We start from the raw sequence: 24,572 nt of genomic DNA on the forward strand, positions 1-24,572 counted from the left end.
ACACTTTGATGTCGAAGAAGAGACTGTGGTGAGATGAAAAGGTTTAATATAGGTTACTTTAATAGGTGTTCAAGGAATAATAGTTGCGTCGGCAGACAGTGTTATGACATGACTCAGTGAAAGGGGCTGAGGGCGATGGCTAAGGGATCCCTCACTAAGCAGGGGCTCCAGTAAGGCAAGGCTGCATTGAACAACTGGGCTGTAACAATCAAGTCCATACATGTCATGATACAGTACTATTAACATAAATAAGATTGAGCACACATTATACAAGCTATCAGAGGAAACATACTTAAGATCTGGCGTCATCTCTTCACAAGAACAAAAGGGAAGCCATGATCTACATTCCTGTTAAGGGAGAAAGTTTATTTATTTTATTTTTTTTAAATCTGGGTGCATATTCAGTTTTTCTATTTTTGTAACTAAATGAACAGCTATAAAAAAGAAATTGTAATAAATAAGCTTGAATACAGAGGGTTTGGCAATTGTTCTTTGTAATTGCATGAGTGTCCCTGGTTTCACCCTTTCCTGAAGTGAGAGCCTCAATGAACTGCAGAGAAGAAACAAATAATTCCGTCCGGGGTGACACGGTCCCTTACAAAAAAAAAAAAATCTCTCTCATATATAACTTTAACAGACGTTGGCAGGTAAGTCACAATGACTTACAACTCCACACACCTCCACAGAGTTCCCAGCACAGCAGCTGAATCGTCATGAGGACCATAGGTTGTAACAAACTATTCACCTGTGGAAACAGTCCACCATCGCATACATACACAGTAGAGTCAAGACCTAAATTGAATTAGAAAAATACATGTACAAAATCGATTACATTCAAGAGACAGTACTAGCACAAAAGGATATAGTCTATAGTCATTTCAATAACTAATAATATAGGAATTTTATAGAGGCATTTTCTAAATAGAAAAGGTTGAGTGTGATATATTATGGCTGTTTTTGAAGATGTGTGGGGTTGGTTACTGACTTGATTCTAAAATGCTCAAATTAGATCAAAATACTTCAATGCATAATGTCATAAGATGGACATAAATACCTGTGTAATCTTTTAATTTCACTTAATGATATTACATTTTTAAAGATCATCATGATATCATTTTGGTTTGGATCATAAGGTGCAAATATTGTCTATTAAAAGAGGCATTGAAAAGGTGCCAGTACAATGTACACCATTCCCACTTGGGGTTTTAGTCTTAGGAAACCCATCAGATATATAGGATTAGTTGTGCTGATATAATACATTTGTTACCTGAAGATCTATACACCAAGAAAATGCAGTGCAACTGCTATGCTAACCTTAGTTTTCAACAGAATTTTCATTTAAAAAGACAACTTTCCCTTTTCTTTGGCAAATGTCTCAAAACCACTAGTTACAAGCATGTACATTGTCGCTCTTTTTGGGGAAGACAATTGCTTCATTTGTGTGAAAGAACAACACTGCTGTCTATCAGTGGAAGAACTGCGTAGTTTACTGCTTGGACGACTTTAGTCACCATTCAATTTATTTTCTCTCAAACCTGGAAAATATATACAGTATATTTAAGTCTTAAATGTTTGTTTTAAAGCTTTCCTTCAAGCTTGGGAGTTTGAAAGTCATGATTTAGGCCTGCTTGTTTACAGTCCATTTGCCCACTTTTAGGGATAAATAAACTAATACAGCATTGCTCGTATCCCTACAAGTCAGTCCAATCCTGACTTGTAAGGATATATTTAATATAGTTTCAATATATTCTACTTTGTGGCATTATAATCCCTTGGCTAAAACTAAGTACCACCATTGGACAATAATAGGGTTGAGCTAATAGCCTTTTTAAATAGTTCATGTTGTGCCCTGACAGCACACATCATTCAGACGTAGCCCAGAAATGGCAATGCAGTTGCTTTAAGAATACAAACTCTGGAAACTACAGGTGGAAACTACCCTTCTAGAAGCAGTGCATCTCATCTCAGTGCTCATTTGCTTAACAGGTACAGTAAGCATTGATGCATTATTTTGTGTATGAGCTTTTTTGACAACAGTCTTAATCCAGTAAACTAGGCCTCAGGAAAAGAAAACCGAGGTTGGGAACACAAGATAAAAGCCAAAAAAATACAAATCTAGTTCAACAGCGTCATAATACACTTAAGTGAAGGAGAAGAATCTAATATAAAAATAGCAATAAAACTTAAAGAAAAAGCAACAGCGAGAGAAGCATGGCTGAATGTAAGACCTAAGAAAAAGAGCATTGGTCAACTTAGAAACAAAAGAGTCATAATAATATAGCATAATGATAATTTCATGGAGGACATATCATTGGGGACTCTTCAACCTTGGAACTGGCTTGCACTACTTGTATAAGCCTGAGACAGCTTTTTCCATCTGATTAGCTTACACCCAGTGCAGACGTCAAGAGTCCCCCAACCCTACTACAGCTCACACACTGTAAACAGAAGAATGGACACAAGGATCAGCTATTTGGATATGGAATGGATGCTAGCCTGTTCTACCTCGGTTAGAACATACAAAAAAACTACATTTTTAACTAAATAAAAAAATTAACAAACAAAGCATTAAAAGCAATTGTCTTGTTACTGAAAAACAAATACGTTCAAAAGCAAAACCTTAATTATTCTCATTGCCTAAGAGTGGACCGTTACTTGGCATAAGAAAATCTCAAAGGCTTGTAGGAAAAACAAAAAGAGACCAGGGAAAACACATTGCCCTACTGATAAAAAGTTACATCTTAAAAGCGCCTCCTACGTTAGTGCAGTGTTCTTTGTTAAAAAAAAAAACTATCTTAGGAAACTAGTAGCACACATTTGGATTAGCCTTGTAGATGCTACGCAGACTGCGATAAGATCAAGTATTGACACAAAATGCATTTTCATCATTCAAGTATATTCAAACGGATGTAAGATTCATGTGAATGGTTGCGCGGTGGATGGGATGGCAGTGGTTGAGGTACGGCTAACGTCGTAATGAGAGAGTTAAGGCCATGGAGAACCGTCCATCCTGTCAGTAACTTTGCTTCTCATCAAATTGAGCCCCACTGTAGGGGACCAACTGCCAGGTAAAACAGGCAGGTTCAGACTTACAACATGCTAACCAAAGGCCTCCCATCTAAGCTTAAACGTAAGCTTAAGTTCAAATGCAAGAGCCTCAATATGTTGAGTTCAAACTGACAATGAAGGTTAAACAGATCACCGTAGTAGCAGTTGCTAAGCTGGTGGGAAGGCAAGGGATGGAGTAATATGGAATACTTGACCATGGTGTGGAAGGTTAAGAGGTCTGCTTTATCTCCAGACCACACTAAATAGGCAAATCAAAATGAGGGTACCACATGAAATAAATCACAAAGGACTATCTACCAAGCTGTGTCAATTTGTTCAAGCAGGAAGGTGTGCAGGAAGCCACAAGATTCGACTCATCCCTACATTGAGGTATGCTAGGTGGAGGGGACTTTGCAACAGTGTGTGAAAGGGGGAAGATGTTCTCTTACAAGTGGTCAAGCTGACCGTGTGTAGGTTTCCTTTCTTTTTTTGAAATGCAATTTTTGTTCGCAAAACTTGACCTTAAAATGGCGTAATATCGGACAAAGATTACACATTAACGTGAACACAACCTGCCTTCCTCAGGGTACTCGAAGTAGGTAGGACCGTACAGGAAGAGGAGGGAGGCGACATCCTACTGCCAAGGGAAAGGTTCAGGAGAATACTTAGAAGGTGAGTGGATGGGAGGGGGGGGGGGGTTCTTACCCCGCTTTTCCCCTCAGACCAGAGCTCTAGCTAATTCACCACAGAGGGATCCATCCACAAGTCACGTTCCATCTCCTTCCTTCCAGAACAGGATGAGGAGTCAGAGGTTAAAAGTTAAAACGCACACAACACGCAAGCGTCCATTTCGTTTTGCTGGAGGCAGGAGGGCGGCTGATCCACTTCATTGGTCAGCGCAGGAGATGAGGACAGGGGTCTGGGCCATTTCCTTCTGGCTGTCGCCAATCACACGCTGGCCTCTGGTACAGGAGGAAGAGAAGTTGGTAAAGGTCAACCAATCAAGGTATGCACTTCTTGTTCTTGGCATTTGTGTTCGGATTTGTTTTTGTCTGCTTAGTGAAGTAGTGTTTTGGCTTGATTGATAATTGCTAATTTAAGGTCCTAGATTAGATGTGAAACTCCCTGGTTATCTAAGGACACAAATTGATATAAAATAAAACATAGCGCATTCACGTTCAAAGCGTACAGAGAAAAATGTAACAGTTTTCAACAAAAGTTGAAAAGGAACAGCTTCCTTGAAGCACAGGTGAGTCCCTCTTCCGATATTTCTGGCTGCCTACCTGTGAATGTTCTCCATGGCTGCCACCTCGGCAAGGGCAGACAGGCTAAAGAAGGCGGGCAGGACTTCGGGTGCACTGCTTCTATCTGCTTCCTCCTGCTTGGGTGCACTGTAGCACCCTGTTTCGTTGCATAAAGTCTCTCGGGGTAATGGCTTGTCGTCCTGCTCCGGGGTCAGGTCCCTGACTTTGTCCTCTGTGATAAAACGGACCAAAGCAGATGTCATTCAAAATGGCCTCTCAAAATGGCATGCACAGCTAATCCCTCATTTGGCGTTTTCCAGCTCACATACAGTATACAGAATAAACTATTGCCTGTTAGGAAAGACTTACCCTCTGCTGGGGACACCCTGCCGTCGGCCGAGCGCACCAGGTGGGTTATTTTGCTCTTCCTAGCCTTCCTCTTCTGGCTGCCCACCGGTATGCTAGCGCTAGTTCCCATGGCCTCTGGGGAAAGCGTGGTGGTGGCACATGGGGCGGGGGTCTGCTTGGCCTTGGCAGCCGAGTCTGACATGGGGGAGTCACTATGCATCGCTATGTCTGAGAGGGGATAACATTTGAAAAGACCCACTCATTTTAGAATTATTGAACCAAAATTCTAACTTGAGATCTGGGCACCTAACGCCAAGATAATGCATGCGTAAATCATGAATTGACTGCAAAAAATGGATTTGGCCAAGACCCTTTTCTGCTAGATGGCTCACTATTTATTTAGTCCTCACTTTGCAGTGTAAAACTTGTTCAACAACTAAAGAGAGAATATTTTACACGTGTGTCTAAATTCAATGTGAAATAAAAACGCATGGTACTTACGTTGTCACTTTTTTACATTGAGTAATGTGTCCATTATCTCCAACTATGTGTAAATACCATGCCAAGAACATTCACAACTGGATTACAATCCACACACATTACATGATGCTCTAATTCACCTTTGTCCACAGTATTGGGTTTCTCCTTTTTCTGCTTGTACTTGCTAACAATCTTGTGGAATAAAGTCTTTTTCTGAGATGAAGATGGACCTGATATAACAAAAAACAAAAACAAAAATAGAAAAAAAAGCATTGCATGCCATGTTAAATGGTACCAATGTGGTCAAGTTCCTGAAAGCGAGGAGCAACAGGAGCGGTATGGGATGCGGAGGGATGGCTTCTGTCAAAACATATTGAAATGTTTGGTGAACATTCCAGTAATATTCTCTGCTTACCCTTGGCAGGTTTTGGGGGTTGTTCCTCCGGCGCGGTGCTAACGTCTGTTTTTTTCTTCTTGGTGACGATGGTGCTTTTCTTGTCGAACGTCAGAGGGCTGTACTGCGGCAGGCTGTTGAACTTCTTCTCAAACTCTTCCTCCAGTTTCCCCAAACTGCAAAGGTATGTTGTTGATTAGATACGGGTGGGAACATGCTCAGCTCAACTCCTTACTTCATGAAGGCTTTCATCTTGCGGAAAAGCGTTGTCATTTGTTTGTCACTGTTGTTTTTAATATTTTGATAGAAATGCCAACACAATATTACCTTTTCAAGTTCCCTCTTGCGTGTTTTAAGTGTGCCTTGATCGGATAACTAAGACCCACTGTTGCTATGTTCCTCGATTACTGAGTCGCTATAAACCGTTTTACGAAGTGGCTTATTATCCATGTCATTCAATCAGGACATTGAACCATTAAACATTGACCCTTGCAAACCCCTAAAAATATGAATGGGACGAACCAACATTATTGTTAACGCTTATGGAGGTGCCCACATTAATATTTCAAACACGTAGGAGTGCCCATAACCTAACCTGGCCTATTTGCTCTCTTCAGGGATTCCTCAAAGTTGGATGTAAACTTGCACACAGAGGACCCCATTAAACCGCAAAGAAAGCAGAGCGAGTTAAATAGACACTGAAAGAATAATGTATTTTCCACATCCAAAAATTCACTAATAGTCTATAAACAAAACAGACTTGTGGCGTAAATGCAAAGAGCATCGTGCCATGAACGCACTTAGCCAATCTCCCTTGCCATTAGTGCAAACTTGAATCCTTGCATGATGGACGTGCCCCTTGTCAAACGGGCTTATTGTCCGTTCGCTATATTCTGCTCCCACTAGTCATATTTCATTCGGTTTTCAGTGATAAAACCTAGCACTTTCTGGGGTAAAATGTTCTTGGACAGGAAACTCACCCTGGCGCCGACTCGTCTTTGGATTTTGACTTCTTTAGCTTCTTGGGATTAGTGGGTCCCATCTGTGAGAAAGCCCAGGTCTCGTCAGTCCAGCCCCCTTCATCAGATCCACTTCGAAAAGAGCCTCTTTTGCCTGATTAACACACACAGACATACAAAAACAGAGTTTAGAGGAGCCACCTGTAAAATTTAAATTAAAACACAGGAACTTGCTCGGAATGGGTGTAAAACAACAGCATATTGATAGTCATTGTGGAGATTGGGCAGGGGGGTTTACTAATACATACCTCTGTCCACGTTGGCCCTCAGTGAGGTCAGCATCCCTTCAGACACCAGGGTCTTGTACAGCGCCCCCTTGCAGCTTCTCTCAGACTTCCTGGAGCCACACCCTTCAGCGTTGGCCTCCGCTTCCCTCTGCTTCTCCTCGACTTTATGCGGGGGGCTGGGAGGGGCGGTGGGCTTCTCTGTGCTGCCTGGGGTGCTGCCGATGCTGGCCTCCTCAGCCTCTTTCTTGGGGCTTGCTAGATTCGCTGCCGTCTCCACTGTCGATGGCATCTCTGTGCGACTTCCATCCTCTTTGTCCTCCTCCATCTCATCCTCTTCCTTAGCCTTCAGGGGCCTCTTGGCTTTGGACCTCTTTTTGGGTGAGCTGGGCTCTCTTGGAATGGTAACGACGGCGGTGCTAGCCTTCTTCTTGGGTATATCCTCCTCGGTGTCGCCCCAGGCACCTTTAGCCACGGCCTCGATAGTGTAGAGGAGGCTCTCCAACTCCGACTCAGACGATGGTCGCTTTTTGAGGGTCTTTTTGGGCGAGCCCGGACGAGGGATCTTGTCTTTGTCCACCGCTTTGGGTGGCTCTCTGGCAGTAGCTTCTTGCTTCTTCTTCTTCTTCTTTTTTACGCTGGCCGCTTGGCCGCTGAGCAGCGGGGGACTGGCGTTGGTGGGCGTGGAGGAGGAAGAAGTGGAGGAAGATGGGGGAGAGGAAAGAGGAAAATCGGTGATGTTGCCCCCAGTGTCCTCCTTGACCACCGTCTCAGTTTTGATGTGTGGGGCACAGGTATCGTCCTGTGTCTCCATCTTCCCTGCCTCGGAGGCCAAACACATCTATACCAAACACAACAGTGCACAAAATTAACATTTCAGTAGTCACATCATTGTGAAAGTGCTGGAGATAACTATTAGTCATTTCCACTATAGGGGTTTTGAAGATTTTAGTAATATCAAATGGGCTTAAATGGACCCTTAAAGGTTTTGTGATGGAAGGCCTGCAGTACCTCAGCGAGCTGGAAGAGAGCCGACTGGCTACACTGCTTTCCCTCCGGTGCAGTCGACTGGCTTGAATCAGAGGAGATCTGCTTTAATTGACAACAGAGGATAATTAGACAAAACATCACTTTGCATAGTAAAGACAATATTATAAAGCACATGTAGTTGTGCAGAGTGGCAGACTTGAGACAGTGTAATGACTGTACCTCTGCCAGTTGAAAAAGAGGGGCCTTGACGCTGATTTTGGGTACGTCAGATTTTCCCTGCTGTGAGGTGCCAGACCACGTCTGGGGAAAAATAGGAAGGGAGAATGGATAAAGATCCTGGGATTATGTACCGGAATGTTCATATTTGTGACTTGTGTATACTAAATATTATGGTAGGTATATACTGAATGCTTTCATTTGTGCCCTCCCTTAAGGCATGCACACACATTAGGAAGAGCCAATAGTGGAAGTATTGGCAGATTTGAATTTTGTTGATGTGGATTTCAGTAAGCAGGAAGGTACCCCACTCGGTTTAAAAACCAACTACTTAATAGCACATTAAAATAGCATGTAGAATGATAAAATTACATACTCATGCAGTATCTAAGCATGCTGAGCAGTTGGCACCTCGCCTATGAATGTTACAGGTCAATAACATTGAGCTAAAAGATGTGGTCACAAATAGCCTTTTCCTGAGAATACCCACTTCTGCCTGGACCCCCCGACTCATGAGCTTCCCCTTGCCAGCTGTGTCCGTTAAACTGGGCTGAAGTGTGCTGGAGGAGAGCTGGAAAGGGACACAAAATTGAGGGTTGGCTGACCCATTTCAATAGGAATGAGCCTCACTTCCTTTTCCCTATTGCAGCTTGATGTAAAGTCAGTGCAGGATAGGTCACAGAAAAGGCATAGTATTGCCATCATTTTAGGGAATGTTATGATTGTGGTATATGTGGTGTGTTGGGTATGGTAGGGTTACTTTAAGAGCAAACTGAACCCTTTCTATGCAAATAGATAATAAATGTAATGTAGGCTATTTTTTATACATCTATGCATATTGGCATAAAATCAACAAACTTGTGTCAGACTGCGGTTGCCGTGACAGGCCTACTAAATAGTGTTACAAGACATTCAAGAGAACCATCCCATTCTATGTGGTCTTACCTCAGCAAGTTGGAATAGGGAGGAGTTCTCAGGGTGCTTAGTGACATCTGTGGCTCCAGACTTTGAAGAACTGGATGAAATCTGTGGAGGTTCAATTCACACTTAAATACACACATTCACAACAAACATTTGAATAACGTGATCTTTGAATTTGCATCTCACAGTGCTTTTCCAACAAATGAGAGAATGACTTAAGTCCTTCAGATATATTTCCACTAAAACAATGATTTCTAGATTAAAGTTGTTGCACAACATGGATAAACTCAGTTTGACGAGTTGAAAAACCACTAGACCGGGCCTTTACGTTATTTTATAAACCCATATAACTCTGACATCCCCTGGTGGTGAATTACTGCACTACAGCCCAGGACCTATACTGAAGAAAAAAATGAGCGCAACAACTTAATTGATTTGACAGAAATACTGTTCATTTGGGGAAATCAGTCAATTAAATAAATAAATTAGGCCTTAATCTATGGATTTCACATGACTGGGAATACAGATATGCATCTGTTGGTCACAGATACCTTAAAAAGAAATGGGCCTCAGGATCTCGCCACTGTATTTTTGTGCATTCAAATAACCATTGATAAAATGCAATTGTATTTGTTGTCCATAGCTTATGCCTGCCCCCCATGGTGCGGTGGGGTTATGGTATGGTAGAGAAATTAACATTAAATTGGCTGGCAATAGCTCTGGTGGACATTCCTGCAGTCAACATGCCAATTGCACACTTCATCAAAACTTGAGACAAGATATCTGTGGCATTGTGTTGTGTGACAAAACTGCACATTTTAGAGTGGCCTTTTATAGTCCCCACTACACCTGTTTAATGATCATGCTGTTTAATCAATTTCTTGATATGCCACACCTGTCAGGTGGATGAATTATCTTGGCAAAGGAGAAAGGCTCACATTTGAGAGAAATAAGCTTTTTGTTCACGTGGAAAATTTCAGGGATCTTTTATATCAGCGCATGAAACATGGGACCAACACTTTACATGTTGCATTTATATTTTTGGTCAGTGCAGTATGTGACATACCTCTCTGGCAGTAAGGGCATGCTCCCCAGCCAACAGTAGCATGCTTAGGCCACCCATCTTTGTGGGATCTGGGAAGGCACAAAAAGAAGGCAAGGTGGGATTAATCTTTACTAATTTGACATTAATTCAGTGGCTGCTATGCTGAGACATGACATTCATATTGTATAAGCTGTTTTACCCAGAAATGTATCACTTGACGCACCTGCCATGGCGAAATTAAGCTGTGGTGTGCTGTCAGTCTTCGGCACTTTCTTGGCAGTGGCACAGCCCTTAGGGGAGTTGGAAGGGAAAGACCACACTTTTTTGCGTGCGTTGCTGACAGTGTGGCAGGGGCTCTTGACTGGCTTGTTGGTGGTGGGGCACCACTTGTAGCCTGGGTTAGCCTTCATGAAGGCATCCTTGTACTGGAAGATGACACAAAGCCAGAATGGTTATCAGCAAAAGAAAGACACAGCAATTAATACCTACTCTAGCAAAATGCAGAACATACTGAAGAGGTGTTTTCTCAGTATGGTCTTTCAAATTAGTTTGCTTGTGATCCTGTGTTGGAGCGCTTGATCTGCTCATTTGCTTGTCACACCGCACAAATCAGGGTTAATTCTCTCTGAACTTTGCCAGTCCATGAGGAAAAATTATCTGAATTTAATGTACTCTCCTCAAAATGACAAAATCAAATGGAATGGTCTGTTTAGAGAAACAGAAAGGGGCGAATCCTAACTTAAGTCAAATTTTAACTTAGTCATACATTGATGTAAAAATGACACTTAAATGAAGTTAGGATTCACCCCCGAAGAGAATAAGAAACGTTTGACAGTTCCAGAACAGGGTTTTGGTGGTGCTCACCTCCTTGGCCATGTCCGTGTACTTCTGTTTCTCTTTGGGCTCCAGCACAGCCCACCAGTCAGCCAGGATCTTGGTGGCACCACGGTTGTCCAGCCGAGGGTGCTCCTGCCTCACCAGTGAACGGTGGCGCTTGCAGAAAAGCAGGAAGGCGTTCATGGGTCGGCGGGCCCGCTGCTCTGAAGAGTCCTCCTCCACCTCAATGGGCCCCCCGCATGCCACCTCCGGCCCCCGGCTCTCCCTGACCAGCAATGGCTGTGGACAGATGCATCAGTGATTGAAATATCTATCTTTATCATCTCTACCCCCCACCACTATCATCATCATCATCATCATAACAATGGTAAGGCTCAATTGTTTCAGTTGATATTTCTTTGGGAATAATTCAAAATGTCCTTTTTGGGTATATCCATTGGAATTCAATCACTTTTTGACAGCATCCCTTTTGATTTTAACCAAACTTTCCATACCTGTTTGCCCATGAAAGAAGTGGTCAGAAAGTGACTTTTTGGACCTAAATGACAAAATATTCAGGAGATAACAATTCTCAAAGTTGACCCATTTTGCATACCCCACCATACCATGAGACATCCATGTCTTCAAAGTGAAATGGTTGACTTTGATATTTAAAAGCTTTCAAACAGGGTTCTCAAACTACTTAATTTCTTGAAGTTATATAAAAATTACTTTTAACTTCAAATGTAAATGATTTTAAAAAACCATGTAAACTCATATTTGTTTCATATTCGCATATGTTGTAGCTTAGACCCTACTTTACATCATCTGCTCTTGAATACAGGGTGGGTGTCATTTCAAATCATAGAAATAGATTTCATAGAATGGACCTATCCCTTCAGACCACTGTAATTTAGTACACCATTGAAATTTAAATGGGATATTTTGACTTCTAATTACTACCACAAAGATGACAACCGGTCCACCCACTGTCAAATGTCAATTTAAAATGGTTATGTCTATTGGATCATCTATATTTCTAGGATTGAGAGTATAATTTAAAACATATATTCCCATGCAAGTCAACATTCTCTGTTGTGGACCTCCATCGATCTTTGTTGTACTAATTTGAGAGTTGAAATGTCAATTTGATTCCCATTTTAATAAATCTATTAGCCAAAACATAACACCCACACTGTATTTAGGAGCATCTCAAACTAAGGTGGGCACAACACAACCTCAGATCTAAAATAAGGGTCTAAGCTACAACATATGCAAATATGCATCATTATTTTATTGTATTAAGGTTTTTAAAAAAAATAATTTTAAACTGTTTTTCAAGAAATTATAAAATAGTATGACAATAGTTTGTAAGCTTTTAAATGATAGAAATCTCAACTGTTTATTTTTTTCCAGTGGTGAAGACATGGAAGTCTCATATCATGGTTGAGTATGCAAAATAGGTCAACTTTGAACACCCTTATCTCTTGAATGTTTTGCCATTCAGGTCCAAAAAGTTACTTTCTGAGCACTTCTACAATGGGCAAAGATTTGGGCAATGGTTTCATTTAAATCAAAATGGGGTGCTGTCAAAAAGCGATTGAATTCAAATGGATTTACCTTTTTTTTTATTTTTATATATATTTTTTAAATATGACAGAAAATGAAAGTGAATACTTCTAGACTACATACAAACCTAGTTATCAAAAACAGTGATTCAGAAATTAAGTAACTGTTGAAAAAAAAGTTTATAAGTTAATATTCTGTTAAATCATACACAAATAATTGTTATTGACATATCCTATACTCCTTTGTGGCCAAAGCATAAGTTGGAGAAAATAAAACACTTTAAAGAACCCTACCTCAATCTTGTATTTTAAAACAGACCTTTTAAAGATATCACAACCGGCCGTGAATGGGAGTCCCATAGGGCGGCACATGATTGGCCCAGAGTTGTCCGGGTTTGGCCTGTGTAGGCCATCATTGTAAATAAGAATTTGTTCTTAACTGACTTGCCTAGTTAAATATTTTTTTTATAGATAAATAAAGCTCCATTGCAGCCATTTTTATCTCAATATCATTTCTGGATCACAATTAAGTACCTTACTGATTATCATTTATTAAAACAAAAATAGCTTCTTAGCAAAGACCAATTTCTCAAGCAAGAATTCTGCTAGGACTGTCTGAATAGGGAGGGGAAAACAGAAAACTTGCTGTTATTGGCAGAATTTTGGAATTATTTATTTCAAAAACACAGAAATCACATTTTAGACTGCACTGGGGCTTTAAAAATGCTTGCCATTTCCTCATAGAACATGATGTGTTGGCTCATTGGCTGAGCTGGCCAATCAGCGCTCTACTCGCATCAATATTTAGGTAATATTTCATAGAAATCTGGAAACACTGGACAGTTACATTAATGTTTCAATCATATTTTACACAAGGTATTTGGGTCATTCCACAAAATGAGTGCCTTATGTCCCCGTTTGATATTTTAAGTAGAAATTGTGCACAAATACTTAAACAAAAAAATTAAAACCTCACTCTCATTTTAAGGTCAACACTGTTATTTGAACATAAATCTCATTTTAATATGGTTGAAACTATTGCTTTTAAAATATATTTTTCGAAAGAAAACATTGAACATCTTATAGTCAAATCATAGTGTAAAAGCAGTTGAGCTAGTTCTACTCTTTTTGGTGATTTTTCTGGTGTTGTGTGGTGGAAAGCTGAGCGGGTCGACCACATCAACCCTGTTATCCATAGATGGACATCCTAGAAGAAATGTACTAACAATTACATTCTTGTCCCTCCCTGTTGCAAAGAACAAGCTTCCATTCCCCCAGTCACAAGGGGCTTCATGGATGATGTAAGATGAAATCGTCAGCCCTGTTACTTTATGTCACTTAATATACTAATCTTTTTATTTAACCTCTTGGGATGGGAAAACATGTTTTTTTTATTAAGTTCAACATGTGCTCTTTATGACAGAATGTAGAAATCAGGTGAAATAAAACTTTTTTCACAAAGTTACACTACTCAAAAGGCCCCTAAATTGGTGGAACAACCCATTTACTATACACAGTGTACAAAACGTTAGGAACACCTTCCTAATATTGCGTTGCACCCTCTTTTGCCCTCAGAACAGGCTAAATTCGTCGGGACATGAACTTTACAAAGTGTCAAGCGTTCCACAGGGATGCTGGCCCACGATGACTCCAATGCTTTCCACAGTTGTGTCAAGTTGGCTGGATGTCCTTTGGGTGGTGGACCATTCTTAATACACATGAGAAACTGTTGAGCGTGAAAAACCCAGCAGCGTTGCAGTTCTTGACAGACTCAAACCGATGCGCCTGGCACCTACTACCATACCCCGTTCAAAGACACTTAAATATTTTGTCTAGCCCATTCACCCTCTGAATGGCACACATACACAATCCATGTCTCAAGTCTTTAAACTCCTTTAACCTGTCCCCTCCCCTTAATTTACACGGATTGAAGTAGATTTAACAAGTGACATCAAAAATGGATCATAGCTTTTACCTGGATTCACCTGGTCAGTCTATGTCATGGACCTTAATGTCTTGTATACTCAGTGTATATCAAATTGAATGGGAATTAATCAGCAATTCCCAATTAAGAAATGACCCCTAACCCAGAAACAAATTGTTTTAACATGATCAGAACCAATGAGGGACTTCAAATCCAATGGCTGCAGCAGCCTCGCACATCCTTTCAGACCAGCACTGTCTGTCTGCCCCCACATCCAGCCATGGAGAGATAAGATAAGTTTAATGCTAGCTAGCAACTTACCTTGGCTTACTGCATTCGCGTAACAGGCAGTCTCCTTGTGGAGTGCAACGAGAGAGAGGCAGGTCGTTATTGCGTTGGACGAGTTAACTAAGGTTGCAAGATTGGATCCCCCGAGCTGACAAGGTGAAAATCTGTCGTTCTGCCCCTGAACAAGGCCACCGTTCCTAGGCCGTCTTTGAAAATAAGAATGTGTTCTTAACTGACTTGCCTAGTTAAATAAAGGTATTAATAATAATAAATAAAAATAAGAAAAAGGCAAATCGGCACCCCAAAATACCGATTTCCGATTGTTATGAAAACTTGAAATCGTCCCTAATTAAAATCGGCAATTCCGATTAATCGGTCGACCTCTAGTCTGAAACTATCTGTACTTGACCAATAACAAATGTTTTTATCATTTCAAAACGTGCCTACTGAATGCATCCCAGATCTGCAAAAGAAGACACTAACCTTCTCCAGTTCTTCTTCGTCCTCTTCCTCTTCCTCCTCCGAGAAGTCCAGGGCCTTCTTGGAGAGTAGCGGGTGCCATTGTAGACACTTGCGCTTGGGCCGCTTGCCGCTCACCTCCACCTCCACAGGAGGCTCCTTACCCCTTCCTCCACCTTTCATGGCGCTGCCAAGCCTGGAGGGGGGAGAAAGATAGTCAGAGTTCACTCACAACTTATTGTGGCATAGGATCAAGTTCCATTTAGACACTGATCTTGGGTCAGTTTTCCCCATTAATGCTTAAAGCATCTGCGAAACAGCGTCACTGGCCACTCCACCACAGTTATTGGTTTTGTTGCTGAGCATCACGCAACATGCAAAAAAAATTAAAAAAGGTGCAATACATACTGCTCTATCGCCCGTGCAACAGTATTTGTTGTTTGCAGTAACTTCTTTGTTGTTGTAATATCACAAATGGACACGCAGTTTCACCAATATGGATTGTCACTTTAAGGTTAGGATTGGGGGAGGGGAAGCAGATGCCAGATCTTTACCTAGGGGAAATTCATGTCTGAGCATTTGGTGTTGGGTTTTGTTGAGCGCACTGATCAATGACTTTGTAAGTAGCACTATACAAATACATTGGATTGATTAATTGACTGAATTCTTTAGTCTCTTGAGCAACTGCTGGTGTTGGCCATAGTAGTAACAGAGACTAAAGGTTAAAGGTCATGAAAAAGTGATCCCTTTAATTAGACACCCTGACGAGGGCTCAAACGCTGGTCCCTATGACTGTCCTTCCAAAACCAATATATTATACCAAAAGGCCAAAATCACTTGGTAAGGTCACTCGGTTTTGTACTAAGATACAGAATTAGCAGTAAATTGTGGCTGCCATTTCAAAAGTACTTTGAGACTGAACACCAGACTGCCCATGTCTCTAATTGGCTGATGGCATCATCACGGTGGCCAGGGTGTGGTCAATGGAGTGCACAATTCTATGTGTAGATATACGCTTGCAGAATAGTTTGGACTTCTTGCGTGTGTGGTGCAATGCCATCTAGCAGATGCTTTTATCCAAAGCAACTTAGTCATGTGGGCATACATTTTACATATGGGTTGTTGTGAAATTGTTAGGTATTACCGCATGGTCGGAACTAGAAGCACAAGCATTTCGCTACTCACATTAACATCTGCTAACCATGTGTATGTGACCAATCAAATTTGATTTGACAACCATTAGATTCTACACTTCTATACTTGGGTATAGCAAGAAAACCTCAAATCTGACAAAAGAAGACACGTCTGTGTTTTAGGGCAGGTTGTAATACCACAGCATTTGATCAGATTAACTCACATCTGTGTGTATTTACTCTACTGTAAAGGGTATGCAGTATCTATCCTTCAATTTATGTAAATTAACTACTGTATTCAATACTTAGGAAAAATAAATGTAATTGATAGCTGGGTCCAATGCATTTCTAATATTTTTTCACAGCCCTCAAATATTTTATTCATAGAAAAATATATATTTTGTTAAAGGGCAATTCCGCCACTTTTCAACCTCATATTCATTATCTACAGCGCCATACCAGTGTCTACATACAGTGAGGTCCAAAAGTATTTGGACAGTGACATGTTTGGCTCTGTATTCCAGCACTTTGGATTTGAAACGCTACAACGACTGAGGTTTAAGGTGCAGACTCTCAGTTGTGGAAAAAGTACCCAATTGTCATACTTGAGTAAAAGTAAAAGATAACTTAATAGACAATGACTCAAGTAAAAGTCACCCTGTAAAATTCTATTTGAGTAAAAGTCTAAAAGTATTTGGTTTGAAATATACTTAAGTATCAAAAGTATAAATCATTTCAAATTCTTTATATTAAGCAAACCAGATGGCATAATTTTCATATTTTAATTTATGGATAACCAGGGGCACGCTCCAACACTCATTTACAAACAAAGCATGTGTTTAGTGAGTCATCAGTGCAGAGGCATTATGGATGATCTCTTGATAAGTGTGTGAATTTGATCAATTTCCTGTCCTGCTAAGCTTTCAAAATGTAACAAGTACTTTTGAGTGTCAGGGAAAATGTATGGAGTAAAAAGTATATACATATTCTTTAGGAATGTAGTGAAGTAAAAGTTGTCAAATATAAATAGTAATGTACAGATGTCTCCAAAAATGACTTAAGTAGTACTTAAGTATTTTTTAAGCACTTTACACCACTGCAGACTCAGCTTTAAATTTGAGGGTATTTTCATCCACATCAGGTGAACTGTTTAGAAATTACAGCACTTTTTGTACATACTGTAGTTCTCGCCCCCACCCCCATTTCAGGGAAACAAATGTATTTGTTTCAAATCCAAAGTGCTGGAGTACAGAGCCAAAAACAAAACACGTGTCACTGTCCAAATACTTATGGTGACCGTATTACCACCACAACAACGGTCACGAGTATGGCAGTCTAATTCGATGTGACCGTTTAGTCACGGTATTTAGGCTTCTCCAAGCTCTGATGTGGCTGACGTGATTAGTAGCCTACCAAACTTGCTAACTACCTGGTACTCAGCACTCTATTGTCTCTCAAATCACCCCGATATCAATGCAAACGTAATCGAAAATCTAACCAAACACTTCATAAGAGCCCATGAGCTCATGTTGGGCAACATTTCTATAGGCCAGTGATTCTCAATTCCGGTCCTGGCTACCCAAAGGGGTACACATTTTTTCTTTTGCCCTAGCACTTCACAGCTGATTTAAAATGCTGATTAAAATGATCAACTCATCAAACTTTGACTTGAATCAGGTAGTGCTAGGGCAAAAACCAAAATGTGCACCCCTTTTGGGTCCCCAGGACCAGGATTGAGAACCACTGCCATAGACTATGCAATTGCGTTAGAAAACAGTGATGGGCCTCTATTAAAAAGAGGATCCCATCAGCTTTCTATAGGCTAGGCCTACTATATTTATTTCTCAACCTACCTAATATTAAGCACATTGCTTCTCTTGAAAAGAGGAGTATAGTCTAACTGGCTGGCATGAAAATAAATCACGAGGAAAAGCGTTCTCCATTCGCTATTTAAGTTATTCTACAATGTAGAAAATAGTAAAACATTTAGAAAAACCCTGGTTTGAGTAGGTGTGTCAACTTGACTGGTTAAATATACACATATATTAGATAGAGAGAGAGAGACTCTCTTTATAGCTTACATTTTATTCGCTGTTAGTCAGCACCTCTACACTAAATAATTATCTCTGGGTGTGCACCAACTCATGCTTTTGATGATGTCATCGGGTAGAACATTTAAGCTTAATATTTTTTTGAAATGCACTGTTTTCACATATGTAGACACTGGTATTGTACTGGAAATAATGAAAATGAGGTTGAAAAGTGGTGAAATTGCCCTTATTCAAATACCTATTACACTATACATTTAGCAATTACAGGATGTTTTTCAAACTTCATGTGCAGTAAAAACCTTTGTATGACTTAAATCATTTTATCAATAGCAGTGGGAAAAAAGGTTGCTTTTGATAAGGACGCCAAAGACGTCAAGAATGATAAGCATAAATAAAAGGACAGCACTTCTAGTAGCTTATTTGCAGGATAACTTTTCTTTCATATTGATTTAGAGATTTAAATGTGGCACTGACTTGTTCTTGGATTGCGGCTTCAGAATTGTCTCAATTAAGAGTTTGGTGTTCGACTCGCTGGGCTATGCACGTGCGGTTACAAACCTGGCTTGCGTTAGCGGCAGGTACAATATCAATATCCACCTTCCTAAAAATGGATGAAGCCCATTGGAATGTGAATCTGAAGCTGGCTAGCTTAAAAAAATAAAAAAATCCTGAATAGATCTAGCTAGCATCCGAGTATACACCTCAGGACTTTGATAGATACTTGCCTCTAAGTTCCTTTAATAGGAGCAATCCACAGTTGAAACAATAAGAGAGCAGGCTTCCCACCAGTCTTTCAGTAAAAAGCTGAGGGACTGGGTGGGAGAAATGTAACCACTCAAATGCATGGATAGAAATAGATGCATTGACCAACCATCCATATGAACATGGATGGTCAGTCCATTTTGAGGGTTTGTTCATATTTACTTTGTTTACAAACATTGGTGTAAAACATGCTTATATTTTGGGTTCTGATGGGGGACGACAGTTTAACTCTCATGAGGCATTTGTTATATTCTTCAAGAATCAATTGGTACATATCATTAATTAAAAGTCCAAAAATTAATGTAGCAACTGCAGATTGCCCCATTAATCCACCATATAACATCTTGATAAATTTCTCATATCTTGTGGAGTAACAAGGTGTTAAAATAAACAAAAATACATTTGTCTTTTAACAACAATGATTATAGTGCTAGTATATCACAGTTAAAACTGTCTTCATGTGCAATGTTATCCCTCATTACTACTATAATTGACATCTTGTGCCATTTGCATGTGGAAATGTTACATGTACAGTCCCTTCAAAAAGTATTCACACTCCTTAACTTTCTCCACATTAAATGGTTTTCATTATGTTACAGCCTTTTTGTTGTGTTTTGTGTTAAAGTATAATTATGTTTTTATTTTTTGGGAGAAATTAATTAAATGAAAAGCAGAAAAGTCTTGAGCCAATAATTATTCAACCCCTTTGTTATGGCAAGCCCAAATATATTTAAAAACATTAAATGCAACAATTTCAAAGATTTTACTTACAGTTCATATAAGGAAATCAGTTAATTGAAATAAATTCATTACACCCTAATCTATGGATTTCACATGACTGGGAATACAGATATGCATCTGTTGGTCAACAGATACCTTATAAAAGTAGGGGCGTGGATCAGAAAACCAGTCAGTATCTGGTGTGACCACGATTTGTCTCATGCAGCGTCTCATCCTTTACATAGAGTTGATCAGGCCGTTGATTGTGGCCTGTGGAATGTTGTACCACTCCTCTTCAATGGCTGTGCGGAGTTGCGGGAACTGGAACACACTGTCGTACACGTCGATCCAGAGCATACCACACATGCTCAATGGGTGACATGTCTGGTGAGTATGCAGGCCATGGAAGAATTGGGGCACTTTCAGCTTCTAGGAATTATGTACTAGGAATTATGTACAGATCCTTGTGAAATGGGGCCGTGCATTATCATGCTGAAACATGAGGTGATGGTGGCGGATGAATGGCACGGCAATGGGCCTCAGGATCGCGTCACAGTATTTCTATGCATTAAAATTGCCATCAATAAAATGCCATTGTGTTCGTTGTTTATGTCTGCCAGTACCATAACCCCACCATGGGGCACTCTGTTCACAACGGTGACTGTTGTTTAATGATCATGCTGTTTAATCAGCTTCTTAATATGCTATGCCTGTCTGGTGGATGGATTATCTTGACAAAGGAGAAATGCTTACTAACAGGGATGTAAACAAATTTGTGCACAAAATTCAAAAGAAATAAGCTTTTGGGGAATATGGGACATTTTGGGGGATCTTTTTTTTTCAGTTCATGAAACATGGGACCAACACTTTACATGTTGTGATTATATTTTTGTTCAGTGTAAGTTCAGAAGTAAAAGTGTGCAATAATAGTGTTTACCATGATTTTTCAAATGGCTACCCCATACATACTATCATTTGTAAGGTCCCTCAGTCGAGCAGTGAATTTCACACACAGATTCAACCAAAGACCAGGGGGGTTTTCCAATGGCTCACAAAGAAGGGCACCTACTGGTAGATGGGTAAAAAATAATAATAATCTGACATTGAATAACCCTGGTGTAGTTATTAATTCCACTTTGGATGGTGTATAAATTCACCCAGTCACTACAAAGATACAGGATTTCCTTCCTATTTGCAATAAGGCACTAAAGTAATACTGCAAACACTGTTGCAAAGAAATCAACTGTTTTGCCCTGAGTGGCACAGCAGTCTAAGGCACTGCATCTCAATGCTAGAGGCGTCACTACAGACCCTGGTTCAATTCCAGGCTGTATCACACCCAGCCGTGATTGGGCAGGTGTGATTGGGCGGCGCACAATTGGCCCAGCATTGTCCGGGTTAGGGTTTGGCCGGGGTAGGCCGTCATTGTAAATAAGGATTTGTTCTTAACTGACTTACCTAGTTGAATCAAGGTAATAAATAAAAAACAGTTTGGGGCAAATCCAACAACACATCACTGAGTACCACTTCATATTTTGAAGCATGGTGGTGGCGGCATCATGTTATGAGTACGATTGTCATCAGCAAGGACTAGGTCTATTTTTTTTTTTAGAATAAAAAGAAAACCGAGCTAAGCACAGGCAAAAGCCTAACGGAAAACCTTGTTCAGTCTGCTTTCCAATAGACACTGGGAGACAAATTCACCTTTGAGCAGGACAATAACCTAAAACACAAGGCCAAATACACACTGTAGTTGCTTACCAAGACAACATTAAATGTTCCTGAGTGGCCTAGTTAAAGCTTTGACTTAAAATTGACTGTCTAACAATAATCAACATGACATTTTTTTGTTTTATATAATAATGGGCAAATATTGTACAATTGAGGTGTGCAAAGCATTTGAGTATTTTGTGTAGATCGTTGACCCACAAAAAAAGGTCCCACTTTGTACCAACAAAATGTGAAAAAGGTAAAGGGGTGTGGATACTTTTTGAAGTCATTGCATAACCTTTAACTTTGTTCAAACTGGTTTGCAGTCTCTTTTACGCAGTGAACATCTGAATCTTTGCATACTATTAAAGCATCAACTACAAATCATGTACTAGAATTGGGCACTGAGTTTTTCCTTACCATGTGACCTAACAAGGGCCCTGAGTTTTTCCCTGGTCCGGTTGGTCAAGACAAGCTCAGAGCCCTATGAGGGTTGTGCTATGGGGGAGGCATGCATAGTGCGCATACACACCTGAGACCGAGTCACACTGTTTCACCATTGTTGAATCAGCTCGTTAGTGTGCAGGTTATGCAACCACAGGATTGTAGGAATTACTCTTAAAGTAATTATGTAATTTGGAAACATAAAATCATCTTAATTAGAAGGCTATATCTCAATGACACTGCGCAATTATTGACATAACTATAGAAATTATTATTGTGCTTACACTCAAATCAGGTATGACAATCAATTATGTAATATTAATATGATGAGACACAGGCTATATTGTTAATATGAGGGTATAATAACATGAGGCATTATGGCATAACAATGAGTGGATACCATGGGCAATTGACAAATAGGTAAACAAAAGAGAAGAAACCTTGACCTGGAGGATATGGGATGGATTGCAGGCATACTTACTTAGGCACAGACTATGGAAAAGCTGTATCTGAAAGATGAAGATGAATCTGTCAGTCAGGCTTTGTCATGCGATGATGATGACCTATAAAATACAAGACACTGCTCTCAGTCAAGCGATACATTTGCAATGCTTGGTTAACGCACCAAAGAACCACAGAGGCTAGGATTCTAGTTGTATTCTTCAGTAGCCATAGTAAACATGTTTATTAATCATCACTGTGACAATAACTTAAAACGGGTGTGTAGTCTAGTCCTCAATGTGTGATTAGGCTTCGAACTATTGTGGGACATTATTTGTTGTTGTTGAAACACGGTGTCGATTCCAAATCTGTGCAGTCCATCGTACATGGGCGCTTTTCAGAAACCCAGGAACGTAGACAATAGAGTAGTTAACGCTCAGTACATAATAAAATACGCAATATCAGGTAAATACAGTTCAGTCGAAAAGATTGGCTATACCTTACTATTGTAGCGGTTATTTTCTGGTAAGACCGGTGCTGACTGTAAACCCGATTAGGCTGTCAAGGAATCAATAAAGTGAACCCACCGTAAACATTACATGAGCAACATTGTTCATAAATTAGTATAAACTAATATTTTGTTTACCTAACCCAAAGTCCTTAGTATGAAGCTCACATTAGCATCTATGCAAAATGTCGATCTAGGGTCTGAAAGGATAGACAAGCGAATGAGAGTCCATCTTGCTTTGGGGAAAATGAAGTATAAATCTCACTCCTGTCAAACTCGTATGCATTCATTGACAAAGGTATTCCACATGGACAAATCGGCACCTTTCATTACTTAAACTAGGGATTTTCCGTCCAGATATTTGCGGCAATACGTTTAATTGGCATCATAGTCACCATTTCCTACCAGTTACTAGGAATAAAAGTAGCTTGTTAGCTTGCTAGCTCTCAGACTCAAATTGCTCCAGCCCGCCTGCTGAACGTGTCGTATGCAAAACATGCAATGGTTCCAAAAGGCCACGAGCGACTACAAGTGACAAACATCCATGGAATTGTAACCAAACTTCACTAATTTGATTGTTTTCACGCAATCGAACGCTGCCATCATTCGTTTAGTAACAATGTAGCCGTGCATTTCATAGGGGTAGTGCTCCCGTTTCTCAGAGGAATGCAAATACTCTCGCTTTACCATGTCGTACATGTTGTCTCAGTCTTTTGCATGGTCGTTTTTTACCGAACAATGACTTAAAATGTACACCAAACGGCTTTGAGGGATGGAATTTACGATTATAACAACACGTTTATAAATGAAAGCCCATTGAAGACATTAAATAATTCACGAAAAACAAAAAAGCACCACGCTGACCACTTCGAGAGCGGCGATACACTGATACAAACCTCACACTGGATGACTGAGTGGTTTAGGTGAAAACGACACTGTGATTTTGATAAGGGCTAAAATACCAACAAGTTCTCTGTCATGACGGCATATAGCCTAGACTACATATTCAAACATACCTCTGATACCCAGCTCGAATGCCAGGGCCCTCTCATCCCCAGCTGCGTCCACCTTAAAACTTATTGACACATAACAGTTCGGCACTGGCTGTACAATAACACAAATATGAACTCTCTTCACCGGATGAACGCTACAGAGCAACACAACAATCTGAAATCACCAAACTAAATATGAAAATTCACGAATTATATCGAAATCAGATAAATGATCAGTTACATTAGGTCGCAGTGGCGTACTTTCGTTTTCCTCGAACAAATTTTGCATCTTCTCTAATCTACCCTCCCCCGTTCGAACTGTTCTAGGGCTATGGTCTTGTAAAGCCTTGTGCAGTATGATGTCTATAGCCAAGCACTGACTGGCCTAGCCGTGTCATCACCCATTCAGATTCTGGCCTTACAACACACATATTTTAAACAAACTTTCTCTATGCAACGTGCTTGAAAACGTCACTGAAAAGATGTGACTAGCGAGAAAAAAAAGACTGTTTCTAAGCAGAAAGTCACTGCCTGTGTCTCAGTCGTGTGTGACTACTTAATATAGCTTCCTGGGTGTTGCGTTACAGTGAGGGATCGGAGTGTTTGGAAAATAAAGTGTAACAGTCAAAGTATTCCAGCACTCACCTGCAACAGGCCACCCAGAATGTAAAGGTAACTAAAGCGTGGTGCTCCAACTGAGCCGTTGTCAACCTCATTCACCCTCGCTTAGTGTTCTTCTCTGACCAGAACCGTTTTTACAACATACAGAGAGTACTGTACATACAGAGTGAAAATAGCCTTATCATGTAAGGCTGATCGTGATTGGA

General features: G+C 40.3%; 1 protein-coding gene across 4 annotated transcripts; it reads right to left on the bottom strand.

The window, feature by feature from the left end:
- Window positions 1–29: 29 nt before the first annotated feature.
- LOC109892882 (HMG box transcription factor BBX) lies at window positions 30–24,541 on the bottom strand. 4 transcript variants are annotated; one of them, XM_020485739.2, is made up of 17 exons: window positions 24,391–24,541; window positions 22,286–22,367; window positions 15,009–15,180; window positions 10,794–11,045; window positions 10,153–10,354; window positions 9,951–10,018; window positions 8,909–8,989; window positions 8,454–8,534; window positions 7,967–8,047; window positions 7,769–7,849; window positions 6,782–7,598; window positions 6,495–6,627; window positions 5,536–5,690; window positions 5,261–5,350; window positions 4,662–4,868; window positions 4,332–4,524; window positions 30–4,010 (listed from the first exon to the last, which is right to left on the bottom strand). In XM_020485739.2, exons 3-17 carry the CDS (start codon window positions 15,165–15,167, stop codon window positions 3,935–3,937), a joined length of 2,676 nt encoding a protein of 891 aa, XP_020341328.1. In that variant the 5' UTR covers window positions 15,168–15,180; window positions 22,286–22,367; window positions 24,391–24,541; the 3' UTR covers window positions 30–3,934. The 4 variants fall into 4 exon arrangements, with proteins under 4 accessions (XP_020341328.1, XP_031682644.1, XP_020341330.1 ...); XM_031826784.1 differs by lacking the exon at window positions 24,391–24,541 and adding an exon at window positions 23,770–24,167 and having other exon boundaries at window positions 7,769–7,846; XM_020485741.2 differs by lacking the exon at window positions 24,391–24,541 and adding an exon at window positions 23,770–24,167.
- Between the last annotated feature and the right edge of the window lie 31 nt (window positions 24,542–24,572).

This window comes from Oncorhynchus kisutch, linkage group LG6 (genome assembly GCF_002021735.2).
Source record: "Oncorhynchus kisutch isolate 150728-3 linkage group LG6, Okis_V2, whole genome shotgun sequence".
Lineage (NCBI taxonomy): Eukaryota > Metazoa > Chordata > Actinopteri > Salmoniformes > Salmonidae > Oncorhynchus > Oncorhynchus kisutch.